The 27,899-nt window shown below is 40.5% G+C and overlaps 1 protein-coding gene across 6 annotated transcripts; it reads left to right on the top strand.

The window, feature by feature from the left end:
• The first annotated feature begins 281 nt into the window (after positions 1-281).
• LOC309701297 (protein NLRC3-like) lies at positions 282-27,899 on the top strand. Of its 6 annotated transcripts, none has more exons than XM_082525386.1 (10): positions 282-373; positions 3,982-4,082; positions 17,254-17,385; positions 17,470-17,571; positions 18,227-18,328; positions 20,083-20,161; positions 20,324-20,525; positions 20,717-22,511; positions 26,944-26,990; positions 27,145-27,897. In XM_082525386.1, the coding sequence occupies exons 3-10, from the start codon at positions 17,297-17,299 to the stop codon at positions 27,690-27,692; spliced, it is 2,964 nt and encodes a 987-aa protein (XP_082381512.1). In that variant the 5' UTR covers positions 282-373; positions 3,982-4,082; positions 17,254-17,296; the 3' UTR covers positions 27,693-27,897. The 6 variants fall into 6 exon arrangements, with proteins under 6 accessions (XP_082381512.1, XP_082381516.1, XP_082381514.1 ...); XM_082525390.1 differs by having other exon boundaries at positions 20,726-22,511; XM_082525388.1 differs by lacking the exon at positions 3,982-4,082 and having other exon boundaries at positions 320-373; positions 17,260-17,385.

Raw genomic sequence — 27,899 nt, forward strand, 5'->3', positions numbered from 1 at the left:
TGAAGGTAGAAAGTGTGACTGGATCTATAGACTGGAAACAGAGAAACATGCTGAACATTTGAAGCTTTGCAGCAGAAATGTTCATGTTACAAATACAGCAGAGCTGATCTGGGATCAGTGTGTTCACACCTGCAGCTACAACAAGGTTTCATGTCTCCACACGTCAGTATGTGAACTTTACTCTGACTCAGTCTGAGCAGTCAGACGGCATATTTTTAAAGTTAACACATCAGCACACACAGAGCTGAGCCCCTCCCACTGAAGCTCAGCACAGGTGAAGTCTCGCCTCCTTCCAGGAAGCAGCTCACCTGTGTGTCCATGTTTAGTGTCCAGGTGTGGAGTGGAGCTTGTTGTTGGTGTGTGTGAAGAAACTGTAAGTTTGCTTTGTTTCCTCCTTTAACAGTTTTATCTTTAAGAACTTTACTGTTTGTTCAGCTCATGTTTGATTTCTTCACACAACAAACTTTGTGTGTTTGTTTTTCCGGTCTCTCCATTAAAGTCAGTGTGTAATGTTCTCCTGGCTAACATCAGCTGTGTGCAGCTTAGTTCCGGTGTTCCAGATCAACTGGCGTTTAGATCAACTGGCGTTGGTCGAACAGATGTGTGGCAGTCTTGCGTTTCAGGAGCTGCTACCGACAAACCAGCAAAAAAACGCCAAATGTGTCATCTGTGACACGTGTGAGCTTATCTCAAACACACCCAGTCAGTCTTGATGCTGTTGAACAACAAAATGTTTAAAAATGTGGCGAGTTTACCTGGTGATATCCTCATGTGCGACGCGATCGCGAAAAGAGCAAACAATTAACACCATGCTGATGTTGTTCACAGGACAGCAAGAGTAAACGATCGGGAGACTCTTGTCGTCGTTATCGTTCCCCTCGCACATTTTATTTCTCCGGTTTCAACGTTTTTGCTCCACAACTACAGCGAGCAGTTTACTTTGTGTGCACTAACATGGACTCGAGTCAACCAGCGCCACCTCTGGCCAAGCGCCACCTCTGGCCATGTGCCACAGCCTACAGCCAGATCAACAAGTGACACACATCTGCAGCACGTTTGAATTGAACACATTTGTACCTTTCAATTGTGTCTGTTTGTACGTCATGCAAATAAACCTTTGAAAAGAATGAAATGATATCATATATTCCTTATTGGCCTACATTTGTGCAAAATTCCAAATTATATACACAAAGTCATAGAAATCACCACCCCTGTTCATCATGATTTTAATATTCTCTTTTCCCATAACAATGAAATACGCCTTGGACAAATATGACACATCAATATTTCATTAGTGTTGTCACATCACATCCTGTAAGCAGAGTCTGTCTGTGTCTTTTCTCTGGAAATGAATATTTCCAGCCAATATAGGCAATCCATCAACATGGCTGGAGAGTTGGTAGTTATATACAGTCTGTATAAGTGTGGTTAATCTAATGAATATTTGTAAGGAGATGGCAGTTACTGTGAATTCACAGCAGTTACACAGTGATTAGTAATAAACAGCCAGTGAGAGTGAGTGGATTTAAGAAAGTCAGTGACTCAGGTGTGTCGATTGGTTTGTCATCTGGAGGAGACGTAGAAATCTTTTGTTTTAAATCTTAGTTAGGAAGATTCCTGTTTTAAAACAAGCACTTTTTGTGAGAAATGCAAGAAGTAAATCTGCAGAAAGCACACAGTTACTTTCTTTCCATCATGTGGACAAAATCGAAAATGTTGAGCATTGAAAAACTGAGAACGTTGGGCAAGTTCAAAAGAAATGTGTTTGTAAGAACGAAAAACCAAATTGTACCTAAAATAGTTATGGAAAGTCTAACTGTTGTATGTCTGTGTTGTACATGTTTATCTCATGGGAAATAAAGTTGCTATTGTTTTATTGCAGTTTTTTTGGCAATTCTGAGTGGATTTACACAGTACGGGTCAAAATGACCCGCAACAAAATCAATGTCACTTTTATGTTTTTCAACATAATACAAGGGTCCAAAACTTGCATATGATCTTCAATTTGTAGCAGATCCACTATCACATAGCAGCTGGAGCAGTTTCAAATGGAGGTCAGTCCACTGCTGCCACCTGTGGCCAAGTACCATAGCCTATTACTAGATTAACTTGTGACACATCTGCACCTGCTGCTATGATCACATTGAGTAGAGGCTGAGTGGCTGCACTTACCCCTGGTACATCCAGATCTACCCACAAACATGTTGAAAGATGCAATCCCAGCAATGTGGATTGTCAACACTAAAAACAATCAGTAAGCGAAGACAACAGGGATCACTTTTTTCTGTTTATTTAGCATCCACAACATTTGTAGTCGCCTTCTGCACAGGGGAAGTCCACACACACTGTGTGGTACCACTTTCCGCAGAAGGTGCAATCTGCAAGATTGAATGAGATTGTCAGAGTCATTGTCCCCCTGGCTTCTGCTCCGCGGCTGCTGAGTGAGCCCTCATCTGGGACTCTCCTCAGCTCTTTCTGGGACAGTGGCGCGGCTGCCCCTCTGTTAGTCTTCCTTGGTCTCTTGTGTTCTGAGGGCCTCTGGATGTCTGGAGTTTTGATCTCCTCCATACCTGCTTCATGCCCTGGAGGACGGGGCTGTGGCCCCCCCACACCCTCTAGCAGATCATTAAATGAAGGAACCTTTTAAAAAAAACAAGCGCGTCCATGCTCACAGGTGTACACACGGGTGATCACACCCACAAACTACACCCTTTTTGGCTCCTACCTCAAAGCACACTGTGTTCTGTTGATCTTATGTGCTGCACAATAATGTTTAATATTTAGTATTTACTGTCATATTCCCATATATCATTGTGATGTTGTTTATTCTATTACTCTTGTTCTCTTCTGCTTGTTTTCTTTTTTCTTTCTCAACAGATGATCCAGGTGATCGATATATGCATTTTTTTTTCTTTTTTTCTTTTTTTTTTCTTTTTCTGCCCATTCTGTTGGTTTTTGTTTTTTGCCCTTCTCCCCCGTCCCTCTTCTCAGCTGTTTCTCTTTCCCTCTTTCTTCAGAGTCAGAGTCATTGTCTGGCTGTTTATTACTAATCACTGTGTACCTGCTGTACATTCACAGTAACTGCCATCTCCTTACAAATGTTTATTAGATTGACCACACTTATACAGACTGTATATAACTACTTTACAAACATTCAGAAATGAACTTACACACTTGCTTTATTTCTTTGGGATAGCTTTCTCTGAGTTGAAATACCGGTTTAGAAGCACGTAGCGAGGCTCCTAATGCTCAACCAGACCGATGACAGGACTCGTACGCCACAGCCGCTCTATCACGCGACTCATGTAGCAAGTTTTTACATTTTTTATTTCTCTCCGCTATCCGATCCAGTAATTTAAGTCAGTATTGGACCAATACGTAATATTGGATCGGTCCATCTATAATTGTTACAGCAACATTCAATCCTGAATTCAAAGGTAGTGTATTGTGTACTTATTTTAATAATACTGCAGTATGAGGAGTGCAACATTCAGTGTGCAGATGTGAAACAAATCAGATGCTTTTTTTTGATCAAGGGGTTTTTATTGAAAAAAAAATTGCTTTTAACAACAATTACAGCAGTATTAACAAACAGTCTCGTAATCGGAAGGTTGCCGGTTCGAGCCCCAGCTCGGACAGTCTCGGTCGTTGTGTCCTTGGGCAAGACACTTCACCTACTGCCTACTGGTGGTGGCCAGAGGGGCCGATGACGCGATATGGCAGCCTGGCTTCTGTCAGTCTGCCCCAGGGTGACTGTGGCTACAACTGTAGCTGCCTCCACCAGTGTGTGAATGTGAGAGTGAACGAATAGTGGCATTGTAAAGCGCTTTGGGTGCCTAGAAAAATGCCATATGCAATCCATTAAAATAGACAAGAGGGAAACTTCGCTTTTCACATTAAAGTCTGTGTTGAACTTGAAGGGTGTTGTTAAATGAACATGGCTGCTGCTACTGCTCAGCCCCTCTCACCTGCCTTCTTCAGGTGGAGTCCCGCCTCCTTCCAGGAAGCAGCTCACCTGTGTGTCCGTGTTTAGTGTCCAGCTGTGGAGTGGAGCTTGTTATTGGTGTCTCTGTGAAGAAACTGTAAGTTTGCTTTGTTTCCTCCTTTAACCTGTTTGTCTTTAGGAACTTCACTGTTTGTTCAGCTCATGTTTGATTTCTTCACACAACAAACTGTGTGTTTTTATTTCTGGTCTCTCCATTAAAGTCAGTGTGTAATGTTTTCCTGGCTAACACTGACACACTAAATGTGGCCTGAGCAATAGCTGATACAGTTCCTGGAGACAGCTGGAGAGAGAAAGTGGAGTTTGTAAATTATACTTGTTTTATTTGCCGCTTAGAAATACTTTTGTAGTCTTCTGCTTAAAACTACTGCGTCATAAACTTTTGGCTGTGGTCCAACAGACTTCACTCTAAACAAAGAGTAGAGGGGGAACAGGTTTTACATTTCAAATGTGGCTCAGACTGACTAGATTACACCCAACAGAAGTTATTATTAAATAGCGCTCTGTAGCAGCTGCCTCAAGGCAGCAGTTAGAACAGTTGGTTAATCCCTGAAACTACTTAGGGATGTGTGACTTTCCTCTGTTGAAAATAAATATGATTACAGTATCTTTACAGATTTTATTCAGTCTGTTTTCGGTGTAAAACATGAAAAATGTGCACTGCAGGAAATATGACCTGTAACTCTGAGCTTTAGGAAATTGAACTAAATGGACTTTTAAATGTGTAGGAGAACAACATTTACTATAACAGAAAATAAAAGAAATGCAAACAAGTCAGTTAGGGATTCTTTTATTTTTAATTTCTGGTGGTCTTGCATTTGCGTCAGATTAGATCATAACCTAAACTTTACACACCAAAAGTGTTACCGCTGTCTATTTTTTAAAAGGCGGATTGACTCAGATGGTTAGAACAATTTCTGCTGAATGCTCTGCTGTGTTATAACGCTGACAGTATGGACTGACATGTACTGTGTAAAAGTGTATTGTATATGTTGAAATCTCCCAATTCTTTGAATCTTTGGGCTGAAGGAAGGACAGTACTCGGTGTATTTATGCTCAATCTACAATCATTTATTTCCATACAATTCAACACTTAAGAGCATAAGGACCATCATGATGGGAGAGCTGCTTGCGGAGGGTTCGCAACAGGTCTCAAAATGGCGGCAGATCTCACAGCCTTTTATAGCTCCTGGCAGCCCCCACCTAGTCGTAAAAGCCTAAACATTCACATTCTTTCTCTCACACGGCGCCTAAGTTATGAGCTCACCTCCCTGTTTCTCTGCTCTCCTCAAAAAGGTGGGGGTGTGGAATGTGGTCTGTCTCTTCTATTATCGGCACAAGGTCCTCTGCACACAACATTCTCTTCATGATTCAGCAGTATGAAATGTCAAGAAACAGTGTAACACATTCAACAGTGTCGAGTAATACAGATCAATCCAATAGGTCTAATAATTTTCACACTCTTTTAAGTCAGAAGTATAATGCAAACTAAAACTACATACTGATCACACACTCTATATTAAAGGGTATAATGTGATCTACAGCAGTATCATAATTCAACTACTTTGATTACATATATAAGGTAACATATGATAACAGAATAATCTCACATATATAACAGTGCTCTTATGATTTAATATTATTTCTGTTGGCTTGACTATAAAAACCAAGAGCCTGAGCTGTAAGCTCATGTAACTAACATGAATATCTGTTTGTTAAACGGCTGAAGTATCAAATGCCGTTTATAAAAATATGAAATTAATTTTCTGCTGTTAAACTATTTGAATGTTTGTTTCAGGCTGTAAAAACTGTATTTCAGGAACACTGAAGTGTTACAGTCAGTTGGTTTAAGCTCTTAGTTGTACATCAGCCTGTAGGTTTTTTTATGTTAGACCATGTAATTAATAACAGTTTAAAATGTTAACTCTGATCAGAGTAGAGTAGAACAGAATAGGCCTTTGCTGTAATTGTACAACATAAATATTCCATCATGAGTTTTAAAAATTTCTACAGCAGCTCTGACAACTTCTCTAATCAAAAGTTTTCTGACGATTCGAAATTTCTGATCTTGACTACAATTTTCACGCAGGCCTGTTGTACTGTTCATGGTCTAAATAAAGTTAGTTTGAAAAGAAAACAGATTGAAGTCATGGAGAAAACTGAAGAATGGAAAGTCGTTTCATGCGCTGCATTCAGGAGAAACAGTGAAACATCTGAATAGACATTTGTTTTTTTCAGAGTTTAGAAACAGTTTAGATCACAGGCATTAAAAACAGGTTCTCTTATTACCACATGCATGTTGCTTATCACAATGAAATCATAAATCTGATTAATCGGAAAATCTGCCTCATCCTCCCTCCCACCTGTCCTGCTGCAGGTGGAGCCCCACCTCTTCCAGGAAGCAGCTCACCTGTGTGTCTGTGTTTAGTGTCCAGCTGTGGAGCTTGTTGTGTTGTGTTGTTGTGTGAAGAAACTGTAAGTTTGCTTTGTTTCCTCCTTTAACAGTTTGACTGTTTGTTTCTGTGATGTTTGGACCTTATGTTCAGCTCTTATTTCAGGACAAACTTTGATCACTCTTGTGTTTGAAGACAAATCCTCATGATTATAGATTATTGATTGACTGAATCTACTCTGTTTATCAGTCAATAGCTCTGCACTGAAACATTTGTTACTGTGATGAACAGTTTACATTGATTTTTAGACACTGATAAGTGATCTTCCTTTAACTGGAAACAATCAGATAAAATAAGTTTGTTCTTAAGAAGTCGACATTCAGGTTTTACTGAAGTGTCGAAAGAAACAGGAAACAAAGCAGCTCCAGCTCAGTTCAGGGTCACTGCAAGGAATGTCAGAAGAAAATATATATTCTCACAAACACCACAAACATTTACAGCAGGTTTAAAAACCTGTACCTGCTGATAATATCTGTATGTGGAGGCTGTGACTTGAGTCATGAATAATGTGCAGAAAAGTATTTTACCTTGGCAGCGTTTTCATGTTTTTGTGTTGCTGTCATCGTGTTCACTTTGAGCTTTGTGTTCTTAATCTGTGGATTTGAGTTTTCTTCTTCTAGTGTTTGAAGCTTTTAATCTTTAATAGTTGGTCTCTTGTGTTTCTCTCTATTTTGAGGTCCAGAGTCTTTGGATTTTATTTGTTAAACGCTTTGAAATTTTGTTCCGTTTGAAATGTTTTCAGTCTGAATAAATGTTCACTTGATCTTCTTTCAGTTAGATTTCCTGGATTTGATTACAAACCTCTGCCAACTAATGCCAACAATCTTGTGTCAAGTACATTTACATAGTTCCTTAATGGTACATATAGATGAACTGATACATGTTAAACTTCTGTTTGTTGTAATGAAGTATTCTTAGTGTATCATAAAGTTGAAGTCGGAGTAAAGTCTCACAGCCTGAAACACATTTATACCTCTACCTCCATAACTAAATAATGTGTGAGGTGTAAAGTGCAGAACTGAACCCTGATACTTTTTAAATCTTTTAAATCTGTTTAAAATTAAATACTTAGTTCCCTCCTCTGTTTCTCACAAATCTGAGTGAATACAGACAGAGGCGGAGCCAGACATTTGAAACACCTGGGGCTTAGCCCAAAAGGGTAGTATGCATGTGGGATTTTTTTTTTTTATTGGGGGGGGGGGGGTAAGGCAAGGCAAGGAAAGATTAATTGGCTCTGTTTTGAGTTTTGTTCAAAAAAGAATGACTTCATATAGGGAAAAATATATGTCACATGTGCAGGACACCTTAAACTAGTTTTTTAATTAAGCAGCAAGGCAGAACAAAATCAGGGCTGTATCAAGACACGAGGACTAAACCCCAATTCAACCAGACCCAGAACTGATCCAGAATTAAAACAGGACTACAACAGTTCAAAATCAGGACTACTTGGGACTTAACCAAGACAGAACCAGAATCAGAACTAGATGATAGCAGCACTAAAAATCATCATAGACCTGCACTACACTTATTTTTTAATTCTACCAAAGTACAATATTTAGATTGAGAAAAGTTTATATAATTATTTAGCCTTGTTGTGCAAACAAGCCTGCATAACTTAATAAATATAGAATTTGAAAAATAACAAACCTAAAAAGAAACACTAGGTACTAGATACATGAGGACCTGTGATACGGTGATACTTTTGGTAAATGACCATTTGACTAACATGTGTGTCTCACCTGCTCTTGTTCATCTCTGTTCTGTCCTCATTCTCCATCTCCCTCTCTGTTCCTCCCTCTCTCTTTGTGCTGACAATCATCAAATATACAGATATTTACAAACTCTTCAGATCAAAACACAAACACTTTTTTAATTGTAACATCAAATCAGACTAAATGTTTATTTTTTTTGATTGATAAATATAAAAAACATATTTGTTAACTTTAAGAGTAAAGAGAGAAACTATCTGTATTTCTTAATTGCAAATGGCACCAAATTGTATTCAAACTGAGCCACACTTATGGAGCTCCACAATTCTTTTCCTGGTGTTTTGGTTGACATCTCTTGATTTTCCCATGTCAAAGAAACAGGCTCTGTGTTTTGCCTTATATGCATCCACAGGTGTGCCACCAATTTACTCACATGGACTCTACTAACCTATCAGAAGCTTCTTCAGCTCAGAATGGAATCGTCTGGAGTTTATTATTAATTAACAATAAACTTAGTGTACATGTACTCCTAAATTTGATGAAAGTGATAAAAAACAGAAAGCTCTGTCTCTCTTTATTCTAACATTTAACTAATTCAAAATATATTTCAATATTTATCTAAAACAAAAGTTTACTCTAAATTGATGTTGTACAGTAAAAATGTTTTATGTTTTCTCCCTAAAGTGTATGTAAATATCTGGTTACAAATGTGAATATCCTGCTGTGTACTGAAATCCCTCTTGGGCTACGTCCACACGTACACGGGTATTTTTGAAAACGGAGATTTTCCGTTTTCGTTTTAAAAAATAATCCCGTCCACACGTAAAGGCAGAAATGAAGGAAAACGCTGCTAGGAACATGCCAAAGCAGCAGGTGGCGCTATATTCCTAACCGTGTAGAAATGTTGGCCAATCAGAAGTCTAGAAGCCTCGGCGGGAAAAAGTAAACAAAGCTGGGGCATAGAAGCAGAACCGAGTCGTATGTGTGGGGGGACAGTAACTGTGTGTGTATATGTAAGCATGTAAACACTGCAGAGAGTACAATTAACAGTAACAGTATTGTAGAAATTCATTTCACCGAAACAATAACGCGGTGCACACTGTGACGTCAAAAAAGGCGCACATCTTTGACCTGCATTTTCTGCGTTTTTCTCGTCCGCACGTAAATGCAAAAACGGAGTTTTAGAAAATATCCACCCTGCCCGGAGTTTTTAAAAATCTCAGTTTTCAGTGACCAAAAACGCCGTTTACGTGTGGACCAGGGGCGGAGCGTGGGGGTGGCTTACTGGGCTTAAGCCCGGGTTGTTTTGTCAGAAGCCCGGGGTCTTTTGGAGTGTAATTTTTTCATAGTTAGATGCCTGGCTGATAACTGTATAAAACAAAAAGCACACACAATATTCGAAGCACATAGTGCACACTGTGGGAATTTACGACTGTGCGTGAATCCCCCCTGATATTGGTATGATCCGAGCTCAGGCACTAAGCGACTGAGCGAGGGGGCGGGGCAGCTGCTGCCTGTGAGTGCACTGTTGGAGAAACGGAGCCAGCCATACTAAGGAGAGCTTAAGTTTGACCAGGTACCAAAGAAAATCATTCGTACTGTACAAATAATGTAAATATGACGGTGCATCACGAAAGATTGATATCAAACTGATCACTTGACCCATATTACGTTACTTGCTCTTCAAGTGAATCAACAAATGGCGAAATGAAAAGCCGAACAAATGCCATTTTTTTTAGTCTTAGCTTACGTGTGTTTATTTCATATTTTCAGTTCTTACCCTCCCCGACTAAATCGGTTTCAGTTATGCACTGAAATATAAGAATGGACATTAGAGGGTTCTTTCAAAGAAAAAACTCAGGTAAATGTTATTTTATATATTATGCTTTGTATGTTGTTCAGTATATTTCTATGCAAAACAAGGCTATGTCCACACGTACCCGGGTATTTTTGAAAACCTATGCGTTTGCACCTTTCGTCCACACGTAAACGGCGTTTTTGGTCACTGAAAACTGAGATTTTTAAAAACTCCGGGCAGGGTGGATATTTTCTAAAACTCCGTTTTTGCATTTACGTGCGGACGAGAAAAACGCAGAAAATGCAGGTCAAAGATGTGCGCCTTTTTTGACGTCACAGTGTGCACCGCGTTATTGTTTCGGTGAAATGAATTTCTACAATACTGTTACTGTTAATTGTACTCTCTGCAGTGTTTACATGCTTACATATACACACACAGTTACTGTCCCCCCACACATACGACTCGGTTCTGCTTCTATGCCCCAGCTTTGTTTACTTTTTCCCGCCGAGGCTTCTAGACTTCTGATTGGCCAACATTTCTACACGGTTAGGAATATAGCGCCACCTGCTGCTTTGGCATGTTCCTAGCAGCGTTTTCCTTCATTTCTGCCTTTACGTGTGGACGGGATTATTTTTTAAAACGAAAACGGAAAATCTCCGTTTTCAAAAATACCCGTGTACGTGTGGACGTAGCCCAAGAGGGATTTCAGTACACAGCAGGATATTCACATTTGTAACCAGATATTTACATACACTTTAGGGAGAAAACATAAAACATTTTTACTGTACAACATCAATTTAGAGTAAACTTTTGTTTTAGATAAATATTGAAATATATTTTGAATTAGTTAAATGTTAGAATAAAGAGAGACAGAGCTTTCTGTTTTTTATCACTTTCATCAAATTTAGGAGTACATGTACACTAAGTTTATTGTTAATTAATAATAAACTCCAGACGATTCCATTCTGAGCTGAAGAAGCTTCTGATAGGTTAGTAGAGTCCATGTGAGTAAATTGGTGGCACACCTGTGGATGCATATAAGGCAAAACACAGAGCCTGTTTCTGTGACATGGGAAAATCAAGAGATGTCAACCAAAACACCAGGAAAAGAATTGTGGAGCTCCATAAGTGTGGCTCAGTTTGAATACAATTTGGTGCCATTTGCAATTAAGAAATACAGATAGTTTCTCTCTTTACTCTTAAAGTTAACAAATATGTTTTTTATATTTATCAATCAAAAAAAATAAACATTTAGTCTGATTTGATGTTACAATTAAAAAAGTGTTTGTGTTTTGATCTGAAGAGTTTGTAAATATCTGTATATTTGATGATTGTCAGCACAAAGAGAGAGAGAGGAACAGAGAGGGAGATGGAGAATGAGGACAGAACAGAGATGAGCAAGAGCAGGTGAGACACACATGTTAGTCAAATGGTCATTTACCAAAAGTATCACCGTATCACAGGTCCTCATGTATCTCGTACCTAGTGTTTCTTTTTAGGTTTGTTATTTTTCAAATTCTATATTTATTAAGTTATGCAGGCTTGTTTGCACAACAAGGCTAAATAATTATATAAACTTTTCTCAATCTAAATATTGTACTTTGGTAGAATTAAAAAATAAGTGTAGTGCAGGTCTATGATGATTTTTAGTGCTGCTATCATCTAGTTCTGATTCTGGTTCTGTCTTGGTTAAGTCCCAAGTAGTCCTGATTTTGAACTGTTGTAGTCCTGTTTTAATTCTGGATCAGTTCTGGGTCTGGTTGAATTGGGGTTTAGTCCTCGTGTCTTGATACAGCCCTGATTTTGTTCTGCCTTGCTGCTTAATTAAAAAACTAGTTTAAGGTGTCCTGCACATGTGACATATATTTTTCCCTATATGAAGTCATTCTTTTTTGAACAAAACTCAAAACAGAGCCAATTAATCTTTCCTTGCCTTGCCTTACACCCCCCCCCCCCCCCCCCCCCCCCAATAAAAAAAAAAAATCCCACATGCATACTACCCTTTTGGGCTAAGCCCCAGGTGTTTCAAATGTCTGGCTCCGCCTCTGGTGTGGACGAAAGGTGCAAACGCATAGGTTTTCAAAAATACCCGGGTACGTGTGGACATAGCCTTGTTTTGCATAGAAATATACTGAACAACATACAAAGCATAATATATAAAATAACATTTACCTGAGTTTTTTCTTTGAAAGAACCCTCTAATGTCCATTCTTATATTTCAGTGCATAACTGAAACCGATTTAGTCGGGGAGGGTAAGAACTGAAAATATGAAATAAACACACGTAAGCTAAGACTAAAAAAAATGGCATTTGTTCGGCTTTTCATTTCGCCATTTGTTGATTCACTTGAAGAGCAAGTAACGTAATATGGGTCAAGTGATCAGTTTGATATCAATCTTTCGTGATACACAGTCATATTTACATTATTTGTACAGTACGAATGATTTTCTTTGGTACCTGGTCAAACTTAAGCTCTCCTTAGTATGGCTGGCTCCGTTTCTCCAACAGTGCACTCACAGGCAGCAGCTGCCCCGCCCCCTCGCTCAATCGCTTAGTGCCTGAGCTCGGATCATACCAATATCAGGGGGGATTCACGCACAGTCGTAAATTCCCACAGTGTGCACTATGTGCTTCGAATATTGTGTGTGCTTTTTGTTTTATACAGTTATCAGCCAGGCATCTAACTATGAAAAAATTACACTCCAAAAGACCCCGGGCTTCTGACAAAACAACCCGGGCTTAAGCCCAGTAAGCCACCCCCACGCTCCGCCCCTGAATACAGAGGAGGGAACTAATGCTGACTTTAGTGACCAGCTCAGGATTCACTTCTACTCTTCTCTTCTATTGTATATTATAGAGATCTCTATATTGCTTTATACCTCAAAGGTTTTTGAAACATTTCATCATGTGTCCATCAATTCATTTGATTCAGTAACGTAAATAACTGATGTCTGCACATGAATTATGTTTCTATCAGTAAAGTCTAGACTATTAATTCTGATGGTATTATAGGTGCTCTTAGTCTATCTGTCTGCTTTATACTTAGCTTCCTCTCCTCACCCACAACCGGTTAATGTTGCTAAAGGCTGTATTTTAATCCAAACCATGATGATGAAATAGAAATCAAAACTTAAACTCTGTCTCCTCCTTTCTGGTGTGTTCAAGGATGCTGGTTGATTAGAGATGGTCTATCTCTAATCTTCTGTGCCATTTAAAAACAAAAACAACAACTGTTAAGGGTTCAACTATTGAGGAGGGATACAGGAGGTAATCCAAATAACAACACTGATCCGGCCGGGTGGAGTCAAACGATGATTTTAATGAACACACGTGTGGGAGATGAACACTGTACGCAGACAGCATTGATCTCTCTAACAATACACAAGCAGTTGTTTTATATAATCAGGGAAATTTATGACGCCCCCTCATGAGTCATCACATGCATAAGTTTCAAAACCACAATGACTTTTAACACAGTTTGAAAAAACAACATCACCTCGTCTCCATCCCAGGTGTCTTCCTGTCGCTCGTCCTGCCCGCGCTTATCGTCTGAAACATCAGACCCACATTCTGCAACAAACTGTTCTTTTGCAGGCACAATTTTGCAGTCACAAGCAAAATATAATTAAACTTTCACCTATAAATGAGTCCATCTACTGTGTGTGTGTGGCTGTGTGTGTGTCGACCTGAAATGCACTCAGTTTCACCTCTCACCTCACCAGTTAGACCTTGTAACCTTTCCACCAGACAGAAGGCCAGCACGTACACAACTGAAACTATATGTGTAATATGTTGAATAAATGTTTTAATCAAGAACCTCTACTAAAAGCTTAATCAAAAGATATAAACGAATAAAAGACAATAATGAATAACCTGGTTATTCAAATAGCATCCACCCAACAGCTCCTCAAAATAACTTACACTTAGACACTGCTTTAGTTTCACTTTCACAAGCACGCTCTGCAAAAGCCTGCGCTTCCTGTCTACTTTGGCACAGAGTGTACTCAGAGTTAGGCCTTTCTTTTATAATGCAATATAATCTGCATATAAACATTTAAGATTATGAAAAGCATTCAAAAGCATTTAAGACTATGAATTCAACTCAGCAGTTTAAAGTGGTTATAACTGCACCTGTAATAAAAGTTAATTGGGTGCCAATATGTTTAAACATCTGAATACAATATCAATGCTGTAGATTATGTTATTAATGTTATTAATGCAATAGTAATGATGATGACCATGAACAATAGCAGTAAAATATTTCTCTGATCTCCACACAACAAAAAAAACCCTCAAAAAACAAACAAACAAAAACAACTGGATTTAACAAAAGAGAAAAACTTTTCTCTCTTGGCTTCAAGTTTATTTTACTGACTCTCCATCGCAGTGGGTGGAGGAGATGGAGCCCTCAAGCAGCAGATTCTGGAGTTAAAGTAACAATCAGAAGAAAGCTGGATTAGAGAGAGGACGGAGAACCCAAATGGCTCTCTGACAGAGGATGAGAAATTATTATTTCGAATTTTAAATCACATAAAGTTACTTCAATCACTAAATTCACTAAAATACAAACCTCGGTTATGAAAGAAACCTCAAACAATAAAACAAGTAAATACGACTTTATTTACACAATGAAACCAAACCTGTCCTGCTCTACTAGAGCTGAAAACCAATGAGAATAAGTAGTTTTTCAATTATTGACAGATTAGGCAGCTTTTATGTGAAAGAGCTAAATATTTTGAGCCATGAATGAAAAGACTTTTTCACCTCCGCTTTTGAGCACTGGTTTGAAAAAAACATTACTCCAGCAAGTAATTAAGTAATGTTCTGCATTACTTTTAAGAAAAGGAACCAGGAATGTGCAATACTTTACTTTCTTTTTGAGTAACCACCCTAACATGTGAACTTTACTCTGACTGAGACTCAGTTGGACTTGTCAGCTTTTCCTTGTTTTTCAGTTTGATTGCTGCTGTCACACTGAGGGTTTTGTGTTCACTTTGTACTTCTTTTAGTGTTTCAAGCTTTTAATAATTATTAGCGGATCAGAGTGTGGTCTCTCGAGTTTCCCTGTGTGTTGCTCTCCACTGAAGTCATTGGATATTTTGTATTTTTTTTTTTTTGTTTGATCCTATTTCACAGATAAGACCAGAGGCCTCCTTCCACCCTTGGTCATTGGTCATTAGCCAGTTCATTATTCTGTAGAAAGACTTCTTTCAGAGCAGGTATACTCTAGGTATAGGTTAAAATCTATCCATGTTACAATAACCACAACTGAACATTAATGACAACTGATTGCCTGGTACCAACCAAAAAAAAAAAAAAAGCTACCTTTATTTCTCATTAATTTGATGTAGGAAAGAGCAAAGAACCAATGCTGACTTTAATGAACATCCTAATCTCTATAATATTTCTATCTTTGAGGTTTCTGACAGGTTTCTTTATGTCTGAGTCCCTGAATTCATTTGATTCTGCATGGTGAATAATTTGATCTCTGCACATAAATAATAATCCATTAGTAAAACCTAAACTATTAATTCTGATGGTGTTATGTCTTGATGATCTTGGTCTGTCTTTCAGCTTTCTGTTGGTGCAGCCACTGTAGAAACAGTTTGGTCTCATAGTTTACTGACAGGAATAAACGAGTTCAGAGTGAAAAAAGAGTTACAACAGTCAAAATTTTGTGTGTCACTGTCCCAGAACATGTGATCTTTGCCAAGACAGGCAAAGAAAAGTGATGATTGTTGTTGCTGAAGAGTAAACTGTGATGATGAAATAGACAGAACTGTCTCCTCTTTTCATGTTGGATCCCAGTGTGACCGAAGTCTGATCAGAGAGGTTCTCTGTGTGATGAGTAAGGAGTGAGACTATGTTGGCCGATCATCTCTAAACTTCTATGTGATATAGAACAGGATTTGAAGTATCAGTTCAGCTGTATTAAAACCCTTAATAAACAGTCCTTCTGTATTTACTGTCTGTATTGGGCTCCTAATCTTCAAAGATTTAACACAAGATGTTGGTCACATGACAATCAACATAAAACACACACACAAAATCCAAGATCTGCTGCAGATGTTAAAGTTTGTTCTCCATATCAAAGAATCTGCTGATCATGTTAGTACCTGTAGGATCAATGGAAAAAACACTGATTGAGTTCACTAATCAGACTCAGAGGAAGAAGTAGAATATTTCCCCAGCAGCAGCATCATGCTGTGATCCTTATTTCCTGTTTCAGACTCTAATATTTCTGCTCTGACATTTACTGACGTAACGGAAAAAAAAAAAGGTTTGTTAGAAAGATCATATTTGTGTTCTCATTAGGATACAGATCAGTGTGTGTGTGTGTTGGACTGTAGCATATTAGCATACAGTTTTGTATTGTTAACTGGTAATTATGTGACAGTTTATTTCCGGTCAGTGTAACGAGTAGTATAATATATTACTTACTCCAGAGAGTAATGAAGTAATGAATAACATACTGCATTACTTTAGTAAAAGTAGTGAATAATGGTTAATACATTACTTTTCTTGCGTAACTAATCCAAACAGTTCACATCACAATATGAACTGTAGTCTGACTCAGACTCAAGCGAGCAGTCAAATGGCACTTTTTTTTCTCAAGTAAACACATATATTTGTGGCCTCCTCAGTATGGAACAGTGCTGGCCATGTGCTTTTAACTGTTTTTAGTACCATTCACACACTCAGACTCAGACACCTGACTTGCTAGTTGACTCAAACACTATCATCATAAAGATGCTGTGTGAGCTCCTTCCTTTGTTATGGACTTTGAAGCTGAGCTTTGGCAGTTAGAAAGTTTCATGTTTTTAAATGCCAGCATGTAAACTTTAATTTCTTTCAAAAGTTTGTTTTTATTAGACAAAGGTTTCAGTGCAACATACAATACAGAGTACTTCAGAATTTTTCACACTATGGTTCCCTCCTCAACCATTAAACAACAAATAACTGCCAGCCAGATGAATCATGGATCAGCTGAAATGTTTGAAAATGTTCTCTACACGTGTTGAACTGACTGAATATTAATGGACTGAAGCTTCCAGTCACAGTGAATCAGTGTGTGTCAGTGAATGCATCGTGTGTGCTTCACGGCTCCATCTAGTGGACTGATAGTAGAGCAGCTGATGGCAGCTTCCTCTGCCTCACACTGCTGTCTGACTGCATTCAGCTGACACTGAGATGAAGCAGGAAAGAAGCAGCTGATATTTGGACAGCACACATGATGGAAAGGAGGATTTCAGTTGATGTGCACATGAATGATTTGTGTTTCCTCTGCAGGTGAAGGTAGAAAGTGTGTGTGAGCTGATGTGAATTGAGCAGCATGGATCAGTGTGAGGACAGAGAGGAGGGAGTCCCTCCCTCTAAAACCACTCTGTGTGGGGAACATGAGAGCCAGACCAAAGCTCAGAGGTGAGATGACCATCTCTAACTGTCCATGACTCTTCTCCATGTCACAGCTCAGCACTCACATCACTGCTCCATCATTATTCACAGGAACCCACCTGGACCTCCACCCAGCTCTGTGTCCTTACAGAGTGACCGGTCTAAAGGTCGTCTCATTAATTTTAAAGTCCAGCCTGTATCTGCTGCAGAGAGGTGAGCTGTTAGTAACATGAACTCTTTGATGTCAGTTTAACGTTGATGTTGATGCTTGATGCTGTTTCCTGAGTGAGGAATTCCTTTATTTTATAAAACATGTCCAACACTTTAACTCCTGCTGCTCACAGTGGGACCCTCAGTTACAATGACTCACCTCAAATGTATTTAATGTAAAGTAATGAGCCTGCTTTGACAATGTAAGGTGCATATATTTGTTTAAAAATGTAGTGAGTAAAACAAGTAAATTACTTCAAATTTACTTCAATAGTGAAACTTAAAAGAGTGTGCTTAATATATAACGTCTTACACTCCCCTGCTCCACCACCCCTGAAGGAGTTCATTAGGCGTAAAGAATGCTTAGACAGGACCACTCGCACTACAACCCGAGGAGAGTTGTGTATACCCCACAGATGGACTGCATTTGGGCAGAATGTCCTTTCTGTCCAGGGTCGCCGTCTGTGGAACAGTCTTCCTCAATCCATTATAAAATGCTCTAAATTCAACTTGTTTAAGGCAAAGGTTAAAAACTGGTTATGGACAAATCAAGTGTGTGATCATGTATAAGTTGTATAGTTTTAATGTTTTAAAACTCCACGACTCTTCTCCATGTCACAGCTCAGCATTCACATCACTGCTCCATCATTATTCACAGGAACCCACCTGGACCTCCACCCAGCTCTGTGTCCTTACAGAGTGACTGGTGTAAAGATAACTTTATTGGTTTTAAAGTCCAGCCTGTGTCTGCTGCAGAGAGGTGAGCTGTTAGTAACATGAACTCTTTGAGAGATGATTTAACTGCTTGATGTTGTTGGATATAAAGTGCAGTGCAAACATGTCTGCAACCCAAAGGACCCAATGCGACTCCATGTGATGTGTTTTGCTTTTCTATTTTGGCACAATCAGTTTTTGTTCATTGCACTTTCCAGCGCATGCTGCTCTGGCTCCGGTGCTCTGCTTCAGCTGCTACCCTCTCTCCACCGCAGCCGCTACTGAAAGAAGAAAGGCATTGTTAGAAAATACTCACCGGCTGTGACACACCAGCCTCCCCGACACCATACCCTGAACCCATTGCTTCACTCCTCCTGTGCAGCCAAGCCACCAACCACACAAATTCTAAAACTAAAAACTAGTATAAGGGGGTCACTGCTGTGCAACAATGTTTTTATGTTAAAAACAAGGATACTTTGCAATTTCACCTGTTTTTCACTGAGTTACCAGTTCTGTTAGTATTTAGCTAATGTAAACTGATGTAAATCTGTTAGCAGCAACCAACCTAGTGACATGTTCTGTACAGTCACAAGATGCCATTAAACATGTATTAAAATCCTGTGTCTCAGACAGTGTTAAATGTGTGACAGTATTTAGAGCAGGGCTCCATGGTGTAAATTAGCCTTTTGGAGTGTTTTCACAAACACAGCAATCAGTATCAAGAACAGATGGTGTAGGAGGTATTTCTGTAGTGAAGAGGCTGAGTGTCTGCAGGACTCCAGCTGCTCCAGCAGGTATCTCCTTTGTGCTTTGCTTCAAACACAGTGTAGGTGGGAACTTCCACTCAGGTATTTCAGGTGTTGCTGGATGGAGGAGGACAAATAGTTTAGTGAGCATGACTCCATGTGAGAGCTGCTTTGATGTCCTGCTGAGAAGTTTGTCTTCTTGGAGGTTTCAGGATTGTTGCTGTGAATATTGCAGTGATGAAATGAAGACCATGAACTGTGAGCACTGAAATTTCCATCTGAAGCCAGAAGAAAGAAGTATGGACCTTGTCTGTGTAGGTTCTCAGTGTCCTGCTAAATCAACAGCAAAACAGAAAACTAGTTTTCATGACTGTTGGAGAGTCATGAAAACTAACCTGGGTTGTTCTGCTTTACAAAAGCCTTAGTTTAGGAAAAGAAAGGAAGGAAAGTTGAAGATCACAGAAACTGAAGCAGAAAATAATAAATACATTCAAGAAGGATGAAAAACGGCACAAGACTACACTATAGTATTGCACTGACAAAAAAAGCACTGAAGAATTAAACATGAAAGAAATTAACTCAAAACATAAAATTAAGCTTAATGCAAACCATCATCAGCAAAACAAAATCATCAAGCACCAAAAACTCCACAGAAATGAAACAAGAACAACAAATTTGAAAACACAACAAACCTAAAGTTAAAATACTGTGATTGTGTTAAAATGAAAAAGAGAAATCTCAATGACCTTGAAAAATGATGACTTAAGTTTTCAAAAAGGAAAAGAAATATCTGCATTTGTAAGCAGTGACTGATGCATGCAAAAGGAACTTATATGCCAGATATCAGCTGGAGACACTACAAGCTCCAATTTGCTTTTGTGCTCAGAATATAAACCAGCAGATTGGTTCCAAGACTTGATGAATAACTAAATATACTGTCATAATTAAATTATATTGACGGGATGAAGTACACACTAGAAACAACTGTGTGTCTTTTTGTTTCTCTCTCGGCGACAAATTTAATGTGATCTAATTCTTCATGGTTCCTCCACAGAGTGGACCAGCAGAGCTCAAAGGTTCCCAGTGGTCAGTCTGCCCAGCAGCATCAAACACAGCTGGACTCCATATTTATGGTCTGTACATGTACAACAACTACTGTTACATCTATTCTGTTCACAATCATCTCCATGCTGCTCTTTGTAGACCAGTGGATTGTCAGTGTGTCCAACATGTATCTGGTGTTTCGCTCCATGATTTCAGTTTGATTGGCTCATTCATAAAGTATTCTGTTCCAGCTGCTGGAGGACAACATCATCACTTTTGTGAAGAACGAGCTGAAGAAGATCCAGAAGGTTCTGAGTCCAGATTACTCAGAATGCTCAGAGAGTCAGAGGGAGGATGATGAGGAGAGGAGCAGCAGAGAGGCATTTGTGAAGATCACACTGAACTTCCTGAGGAGAATGAAGCAGCAGCAGCTGGCTGACCGTCTGCAGAGCAGTAAGAGGATTTCAAAAGATTTAAGCTGCTGGTGAAACATGAAATATTTACTAATTTCCAAATACACAGACCAACATGTAAGAATTATTATATATGGACCTTAAATCGTCTATGCATTTTGTAAAACAGCATAATGAATTTTACATTGTGTTTTATGTTTTTGTTTGTGTTTGTGTGGCTTTTTTTTTGAGAACTTCCAGCTTCAGTTTGTCACCGTAACCTTAAATCCACCCTGAAGAAGAAGTTCCAGTGTGTGTTTGAGGGCATCGCTAAAGCAGGAAACCCAACCCTTCTTAATCAGCTCTACACAGATCTCTACATCACAGAGGAAGGGACTGCAGAGGTCAATGATGAACATGAGGTCAGACAGATTGAAACAGCATCCAGGAAACGAGACAGACCAGAAACAAGAATCAGACAAGAAGACATCTTTAAAGCCTCACCTGGAAGAGATGAACCAATCAGAACAGTGCTGACAAAGGGAGTGGCTGGCATTGGGAAAACAGTCTTAACACAGAAATACACCCTGGACTGGGCTGAAGACAAAGCCAACCAGGACATCCAGTTCATATTTCCATTCACTTTCAGAGAGCTGAATGTGCTGAAAGAGGAAAAGTTCAGCTTGGTGGAACTTGTTCATCACTTCTTTACTGAAACCAAAGAAGCAGGAATCTGCAGCTTTGAAGACTTCCAGGTTGTGTTCATCTTTGATGGTCTGGATGAGTGTCGACTTCCTCTGGACTTCCACAAAACTACAATCCTAACTGACCCTAGAAAGTCCACCTCAGTGGATGTGCTGCTGATAAACCTCATCAGGGGGAAATTGCTTCCCTCTGCTCGCCTCTGGATAACCACACGACCTGCAGCAGCCAATCAGATCCCTTCTAAATGTTTTGGCATGGTGACAGAGGTCAGAGGGTTCACTGCCCCACAGAAGGAGGAGTACTTCAGGAAGAGATTCAGAGATGAGGAGCAGGCCAGCAGGATCATCTCCCACATCAAGACATCACGAAGCTTCCACATCATGTGTCACATCCCAGTCTTCTGCTGGATCACTGCTACAGTTCTGGAGGATGTGCTGGAAACCAGAGAGGGAGGACAGCTGCCCAAGACCCTGACTGAGATGTACATCCACTTCCTGGTGGTTCAGGCCAAAGTGAAGAAAGTCAAGTATGATGGAGGAGCTGAGACAGATCCACACTGGAGTCCAGAGAGCAGGAAGATGATGGAGTCTCTGGGAAAACTGGCTTTTGATCAGCTGCAAAAAGGAAACCTGATCTTCTATGAATCAGACCTGACAGAGTGTGGCATCGATATCAGAGCAGCCTCAGTGTACTCAGGAGTGTTCACACAGATCTTTAAAGAGGAGAGAGGACTGTACCAGGACAAGGTGTTCTGCTTCATCCATCTGAGTGTTCAGGAGTTTCTGGCTGCTCTTCATGTCCATCTGACCTTCATCAGCTCTGGACTAAATCTGCTGGAAGAACAGCAAACAACCTCTCAGAAGTCTGAAACAAGAGAATCTGCAGAGAAACTCTTCTACCAGAGTGCTGTGAACAAGGCCTTACAGAGTCCAAATGGACACCTGGACTTGTTCCTCCGTTTCCTCCTGGGTCTTTCTCTGCAGACCAGTAAGACTCTCCTACGAGGTCTGCTGACAGACACGGGAAGTAGCTCACAGACCAATCAGGAAACAGTCCAGTACATCAAAAAGAAGCTCAGTGAGAATCTGTCTTTTGAGAAAAGCATCAATCTGTTCCACTGTCTGAATGAACTGAATGATCGTTCTCTAGTAGAGGAGATCCAGTTGTACATGAGATCAGGAAGTCTCTCCACTCGTAATCTGTCTCATGCTCAGTGGTCAGCCCTGCTTTTCATTTTAATGTCATCAAGAAAAGATCTGGATGTGTTTGAACAGCAGAAATACTCTTCAGAGGAGGTTCTTCTGAGGTTGCTGCCAGTGGTCAATGCCTCTAATAAATCTCTGTAAGTAAATAGGTGCTCATCCCTTAATTTTGTAATTATTTTGTGCACAATTTTTAAAAAATAACTGTAATGGATGCTGGTATCTAGAAATTGGATAAAATCTTAAGTGGTCATCAGTACTCAATTCAATAGAGAATACATGTGTAGGAGCAGAAATTGTCAGCATTTCTGAAATAATTCTGGTTGTAATTGTTATTAAAGTAACATCCGGACCATAAGAACACAAGACCCAGCCTGTAGTGAATCCATACGTGATAATCATCAACTCTTCAAAAACGAATAGAAAAAAACTCATGTTTTGTTCATATCAAAAGCAATTTGAGTGAACCAGTGTTCTGTTACTGCACTGTTCTCTCTTCAGTATTCCTCATTTCCCAAAATACTAACTGGGTTGTCAGTTAAAGACGTGTTCACTCTTATATACTACACTAAGCCTTGGTTTTACAATCACCCAAATTTTGAAGCTGCTGGTGAATTTAATCATTTTCTTCATGTTGCTTGTGGGTTCCTGTTGCCAGTTCTCAGAAAAATCTCATTCTTTTTTTCTACAGCTTTGCCTCAATCCCCCCTGTTTCTACTTCTCTGATTAGTGCTGTCCTCCCCTTCAACCTTTTTCATGATATTGGATTCAGTTTGTATTTTATTTCTTCTTTCAGTCAGTCAGTCAGTCAGTCAGATTGACAGAATGCCATGACCAGTATAGACACAAAGGCACAATTAACACTGGAAAATGAAGCATGAGACTGCTGACTGTCTCTAATCGCTTTGTGGATGATCCTGATGTAAGGATTTGGGTTATTACTCTGCTTCTGTGGGAATAATTGCCAAGAAGTCTATACTGCACCAACCTCTCAGCCTTGTTCAAATTACCCAGCCTTTTAGCTTTTATTCTAGGTCACACCCTCTATCTACATTCCTCACACCTGCATTGTTCAATGCTAGATGCCAGGACCATGCCTCTTCTTGTTTCCTCTGAACCTGGGTTGTTCTGCTTAAGCCAGCACCTTACCAGAGTATAGTCAACCTGTAGTATTCCTCTAAGTCTTGAAAGATGTGGCTAGTCTTCTTGGAGTCTGATTTCCATGTGACTGAGCTGATTACCTGAGAAATTGTGCCTCCTGTTCCTGAACTAGCTAATCCTGAAGCAGATGATCCTGAACCCAGAATTTTGAGGCACATGAGCCTGCATGGCCCAGATCCTGAGGCAGTGTCCTGTTCCTGAACTGGAGCTGGCTGAACCGAAGACTAAGGCACTGCTGGCTATGTGCCTGGCCTTCAGATTGGCTGTGTCTCTGTGGTTGGCCACATGTTTATCCACCTGAGAGGACTCAGTTACATCTCTGGCTTGACCATATTCTATCTTTAGACTAGCAACTTCACCACTGGAAATTCACCACTGGCTGGTTAGCTCCACCTTGATTTCCAATTATTTGTCCTGTCTCATTGATGGCGTGCTGATCAATCACCCTGCCTGACCATCACTGGGCATCCTCATTGTCCAAGTGGATAGTTCTACCTCAGGTACCTTTTTCCTCAGCCTTCAGAGGGTCTGTGTCCTGTTTTGCCTTCAGAATGGCACATAGAGAGGTTCCACTATCTTGTTCTATGTTTAGGTTTACTAATCTCACATTGCTCATTTACAGCCTTGTCAGTCTCAAAATATTGTGTATAATTTCTAACGCATAAACTTTAGTCAGCAGTATGTAACTACATCATCAACTACTATATTGCCATCCATCCATCCATCTGTCCATCTATCTGTCTTGGCCACCCGAGACATATAATCTTTCCAACATGTCCTGGGTCTGCCCTGGGGCCTCCTGCTGGTGGGACATGCTGGGAACACCTCACTCAGGAGGTGCCAGGGAGTTATCCTTATCAGATGCCTAAACCACCTCAACTGGCTCATTTCGATGTAGAGGAGCAGCAGCTCTACTCTGAGCCCCTCCTGGATGGCTGACCTTCTAACCCTATCTTTAAGGGAGAGGCCAGCTACCCTTGGGAGGAAGCTCACTTCTGCCGCCTGTATCCGTGACCTCGTTCTTTCAGTCACTACCCACAGCTCGTGACCCATGGTTCCCCAGCTCCAACAGTCTCGGTCATTGTGTCCTTGGGCAAGACACTTCACCCGTTGCCTACTAGGCTTAAAATGGCGCCGGTGAGGTCGGCTGCCGTGCTGGATGCTCTGCCCTAACTTCTCCACTTTTTGCAGTTTTTCGTCACTTTTTGCTATATCTGCGATAATCTTGCATGGGCATCATGCAAAACACACAAATCCGCTACAGTAGAGACACTTTGGTTTCTATTGGTCTACAATACACGAACATTTCACCATGTTTAACTCCGGACCCAACCTGGCCAAAGGAGATCCTGAGAGAGAACAAAGGACGCGACCCTAAGCGACGGCCTCGAGGTAAAAGAGCCGGCATCAGGAACAGGCTACGGGCTCGCGCACACCGCGCACCCATGCCCAGTATCCTGTTAGCCAATGTTCAATCCATCGAGAACAAGCTTGATGACCTCAGAGCCAGAATCAAGTTCCAGAGAGACATTCGGGACTGCAACCTCCTCTGCTTCACCGAGACTTGGCTGAACCCAGCGATACCAGACCACGCCGTGCAGCCGACGGGGTTCTTTTCGGTTTACCGCATTGACAGGACAAGGGAGTCGGGGAAGAAAAGAGGTGGTGGAGTGTGTTTGATGGTGAACAACAGACAGCACAAACATCTCCCCACTCACACGCTCTTGCTCGCCCAATCTGGAGCTTTTGATCGTTAAATGTCGCCCTTTCTATCTCCCTCGGGAATTCACTGCGGTCATTGCCTGCACTGTTTACATTCCGCCTCACGCGGACTCGGACACTGCCTTATGTGAGCTACATGAGGCTCTCATGAGGCTCTCACACATCAACAAACACTTCACCAAGATGCCGCACTCATTGTTATGGGAGATTTTAACAGAGTGAATCTCAAACGGACATTTCACAACCTTCACCAGCACATCAACTGCCCCACCCGGGGCACGAGGACATTAGACCACTGCTACACCCCGTTCAAGAACTGTTACAAGGCTCAGCCCCTGCCGGCATTTGGAAAATCGGACCATGCCGCCATCTTCCTCATGCCTGCTTATTTGGTTTATCACATAATTTAATTTATCACATAATTTGGTTATCACATAATTTTCTTACACTGAATGAGAATAAGACCGAAATCATAGTTTTTGATAGTCACATTCTGCCAGACTGGTTAGCTGATGTCCTAGGTCCTCTTGCTAGCCATCTCTTGCTCACTGTAAGAAACCTTGGAGTGTTCCTGGATAGCTCTTTTAATCTAGAGAAACAGGACTCCACTGTGGTAAGAAACAGCTTTTACCAGTTGCACCAGATATCTAAAGCAAAGCCATTTCCACGCATTTATCACATCCTGTAACCCCCTCTACTTGGGCGTCCAACACTCTTCTCTTTACCGGCTTCAGTTAGTTCGAAATGCAGCTGCACATCTTTTAGCAGGCTGGACCAGGTGACCCTGAATCCTCCCTTAGTTATGCTGCAATAGATGTAGGCTGCCGGGGGATTCCCATGATGCATTGAGTTTTTCCTTTCCAGTCACCTTTCTCACTCACTATGTGTTAATAGACCTCTCTGCATTGAATCATATCTGTTATTAACCTCTGTCTCTCTTCCACAGCATGTCTTTATCCTGTCTTCCTTCTCTCACCCCAACCGGTCGCAGCAGATGGCCGCCCCTCCCTGAGCCTGGTTCTGCCGGAGGTTTCTTCCTGTTAAAAGGGAGTTTTTCCTTCCCATTGTCGCCAAAGTGCTTGCTCATAGGGGGTCATATGATTGTTGGGTTTTTCTCTGTATCTATGAAGCGCCTTGAGGTGACTTTTGTTGTGATTTGGCGCTATATAAATAAAATTGAATTGAATTGAATTGAATTGAAAAAGTTGTGTCAGTGGAGGTTCGGAATGCAGGATTCTCACATGGTTCATGCAGACGCTGTGCATATGGAGAAATCTGCTGTTAAATCAGAACATGAACAAGTTCCAGGTGGCATTAAAATGCATTAAAACAATGCTGCACTCATTCAGTGGTCAGAGGTCATGTACAGTAGCCACATTGACAGCAAGTGGAGAAAAACAGCTGGCAGCAAAGACAGGGAGGTTTCCTTTCCAGCTAAACAGAAGAGGTATATAAAGATAATAAAGGCCGCAGTTTGAATCAGTCATGTTTTATTCAATACAGTGGTGTACTGACAGATCCAGGATCAGTCCAAATAATCAGCAGTTTGATCCATGTATGGATTGAAGTGTATTTGTGAAAATGTTGGACTGTTCCTTTATCAGTGTCTAACAGTGTGTGTATGAGAGCCATGTAATGTCCATGTGTGCATGCTGACTGTGCTGCTCTGACCCCCCCTCCTCCTTTCAGGGTGGAGCCTGCTGGAGTCCGATGGTTGAGACCAGGTCTGAGGAAGTGTAAGTGTGTTTTTAATGGGATTCATGAAAACAAAGCAGCACACATTCAACCATCTTCATCATTCTGATGTCAGGAGTCATCATCAAAGTGTCAATCAATGAACAGATGATGGATCAATAACTGCAGCTGGATTGTGTTTATTCTCTCCATCAGATTCCTGTCATCTCAAAATCAACACAAACACAGTGAACCGATACCTCAAACTGTCTGACAACAACAGGAAGGTGACACATGTGGAGGAGGTTCAGTCATATCCTGATCATCCAGACAGATTTAATTATTTTTATCAGCTGCTGTGTAAAAATGGTCTAACTGGTCGCTGTTACTGGGAGGTCGAGTGGAAAGAAACTGTTGAGATATCAGTGAGTTACAGAAAAATCAGAAGGAAAGGAGATGCTTTTGACTGTGTGTTTGGATGGAACAATCATTCCTGGAGTCTGATCTGCTCTGAGGATGGTCCTCTATATGTCATGCACAATAACAGACTAACATCCATCTACTCCTCCTCCTCCTCCTCCTCCTCCTCCTCCTCTGTCTCTAACAGAGTAGCAGTGTATGTGGACTGTCCTGCTGGCACTCTGTCCTTCTACAGAGTCTCCTCTGACACTCTGATCCACCTCCACACCTTCAACACCACATTCACTCAAACTCTTTATCCTGGGTTTGGGTTTAATCCTGGTTGTTTAGTGTGTCTGTGCTGAGTTGAGTGTAAAGAGTGTCCTCCTGTTAGAGAAACACTCTGAAAATTACATTTATTCATGTTACATTTTCTCTATAATTAACGGATATTTTCCATTAATAGAAAAATTGAAAATTCTGTTTATGTTACTATTTACAGGCACTTTTTAAAACTTTAACCAATTAAATGTACTTCTTTATATCCTTGACCATACATTTCTATGCAATTG

Source organism: Aulonocara stuartgranti (genome assembly GCF_965226115.1).
Source record: "Aulonocara stuartgranti genome assembly, chromosome: 23".
Lineage (NCBI taxonomy): Eukaryota > Metazoa > Chordata > Actinopteri > Cichliformes > Cichlidae > Aulonocara > Aulonocara stuartgranti.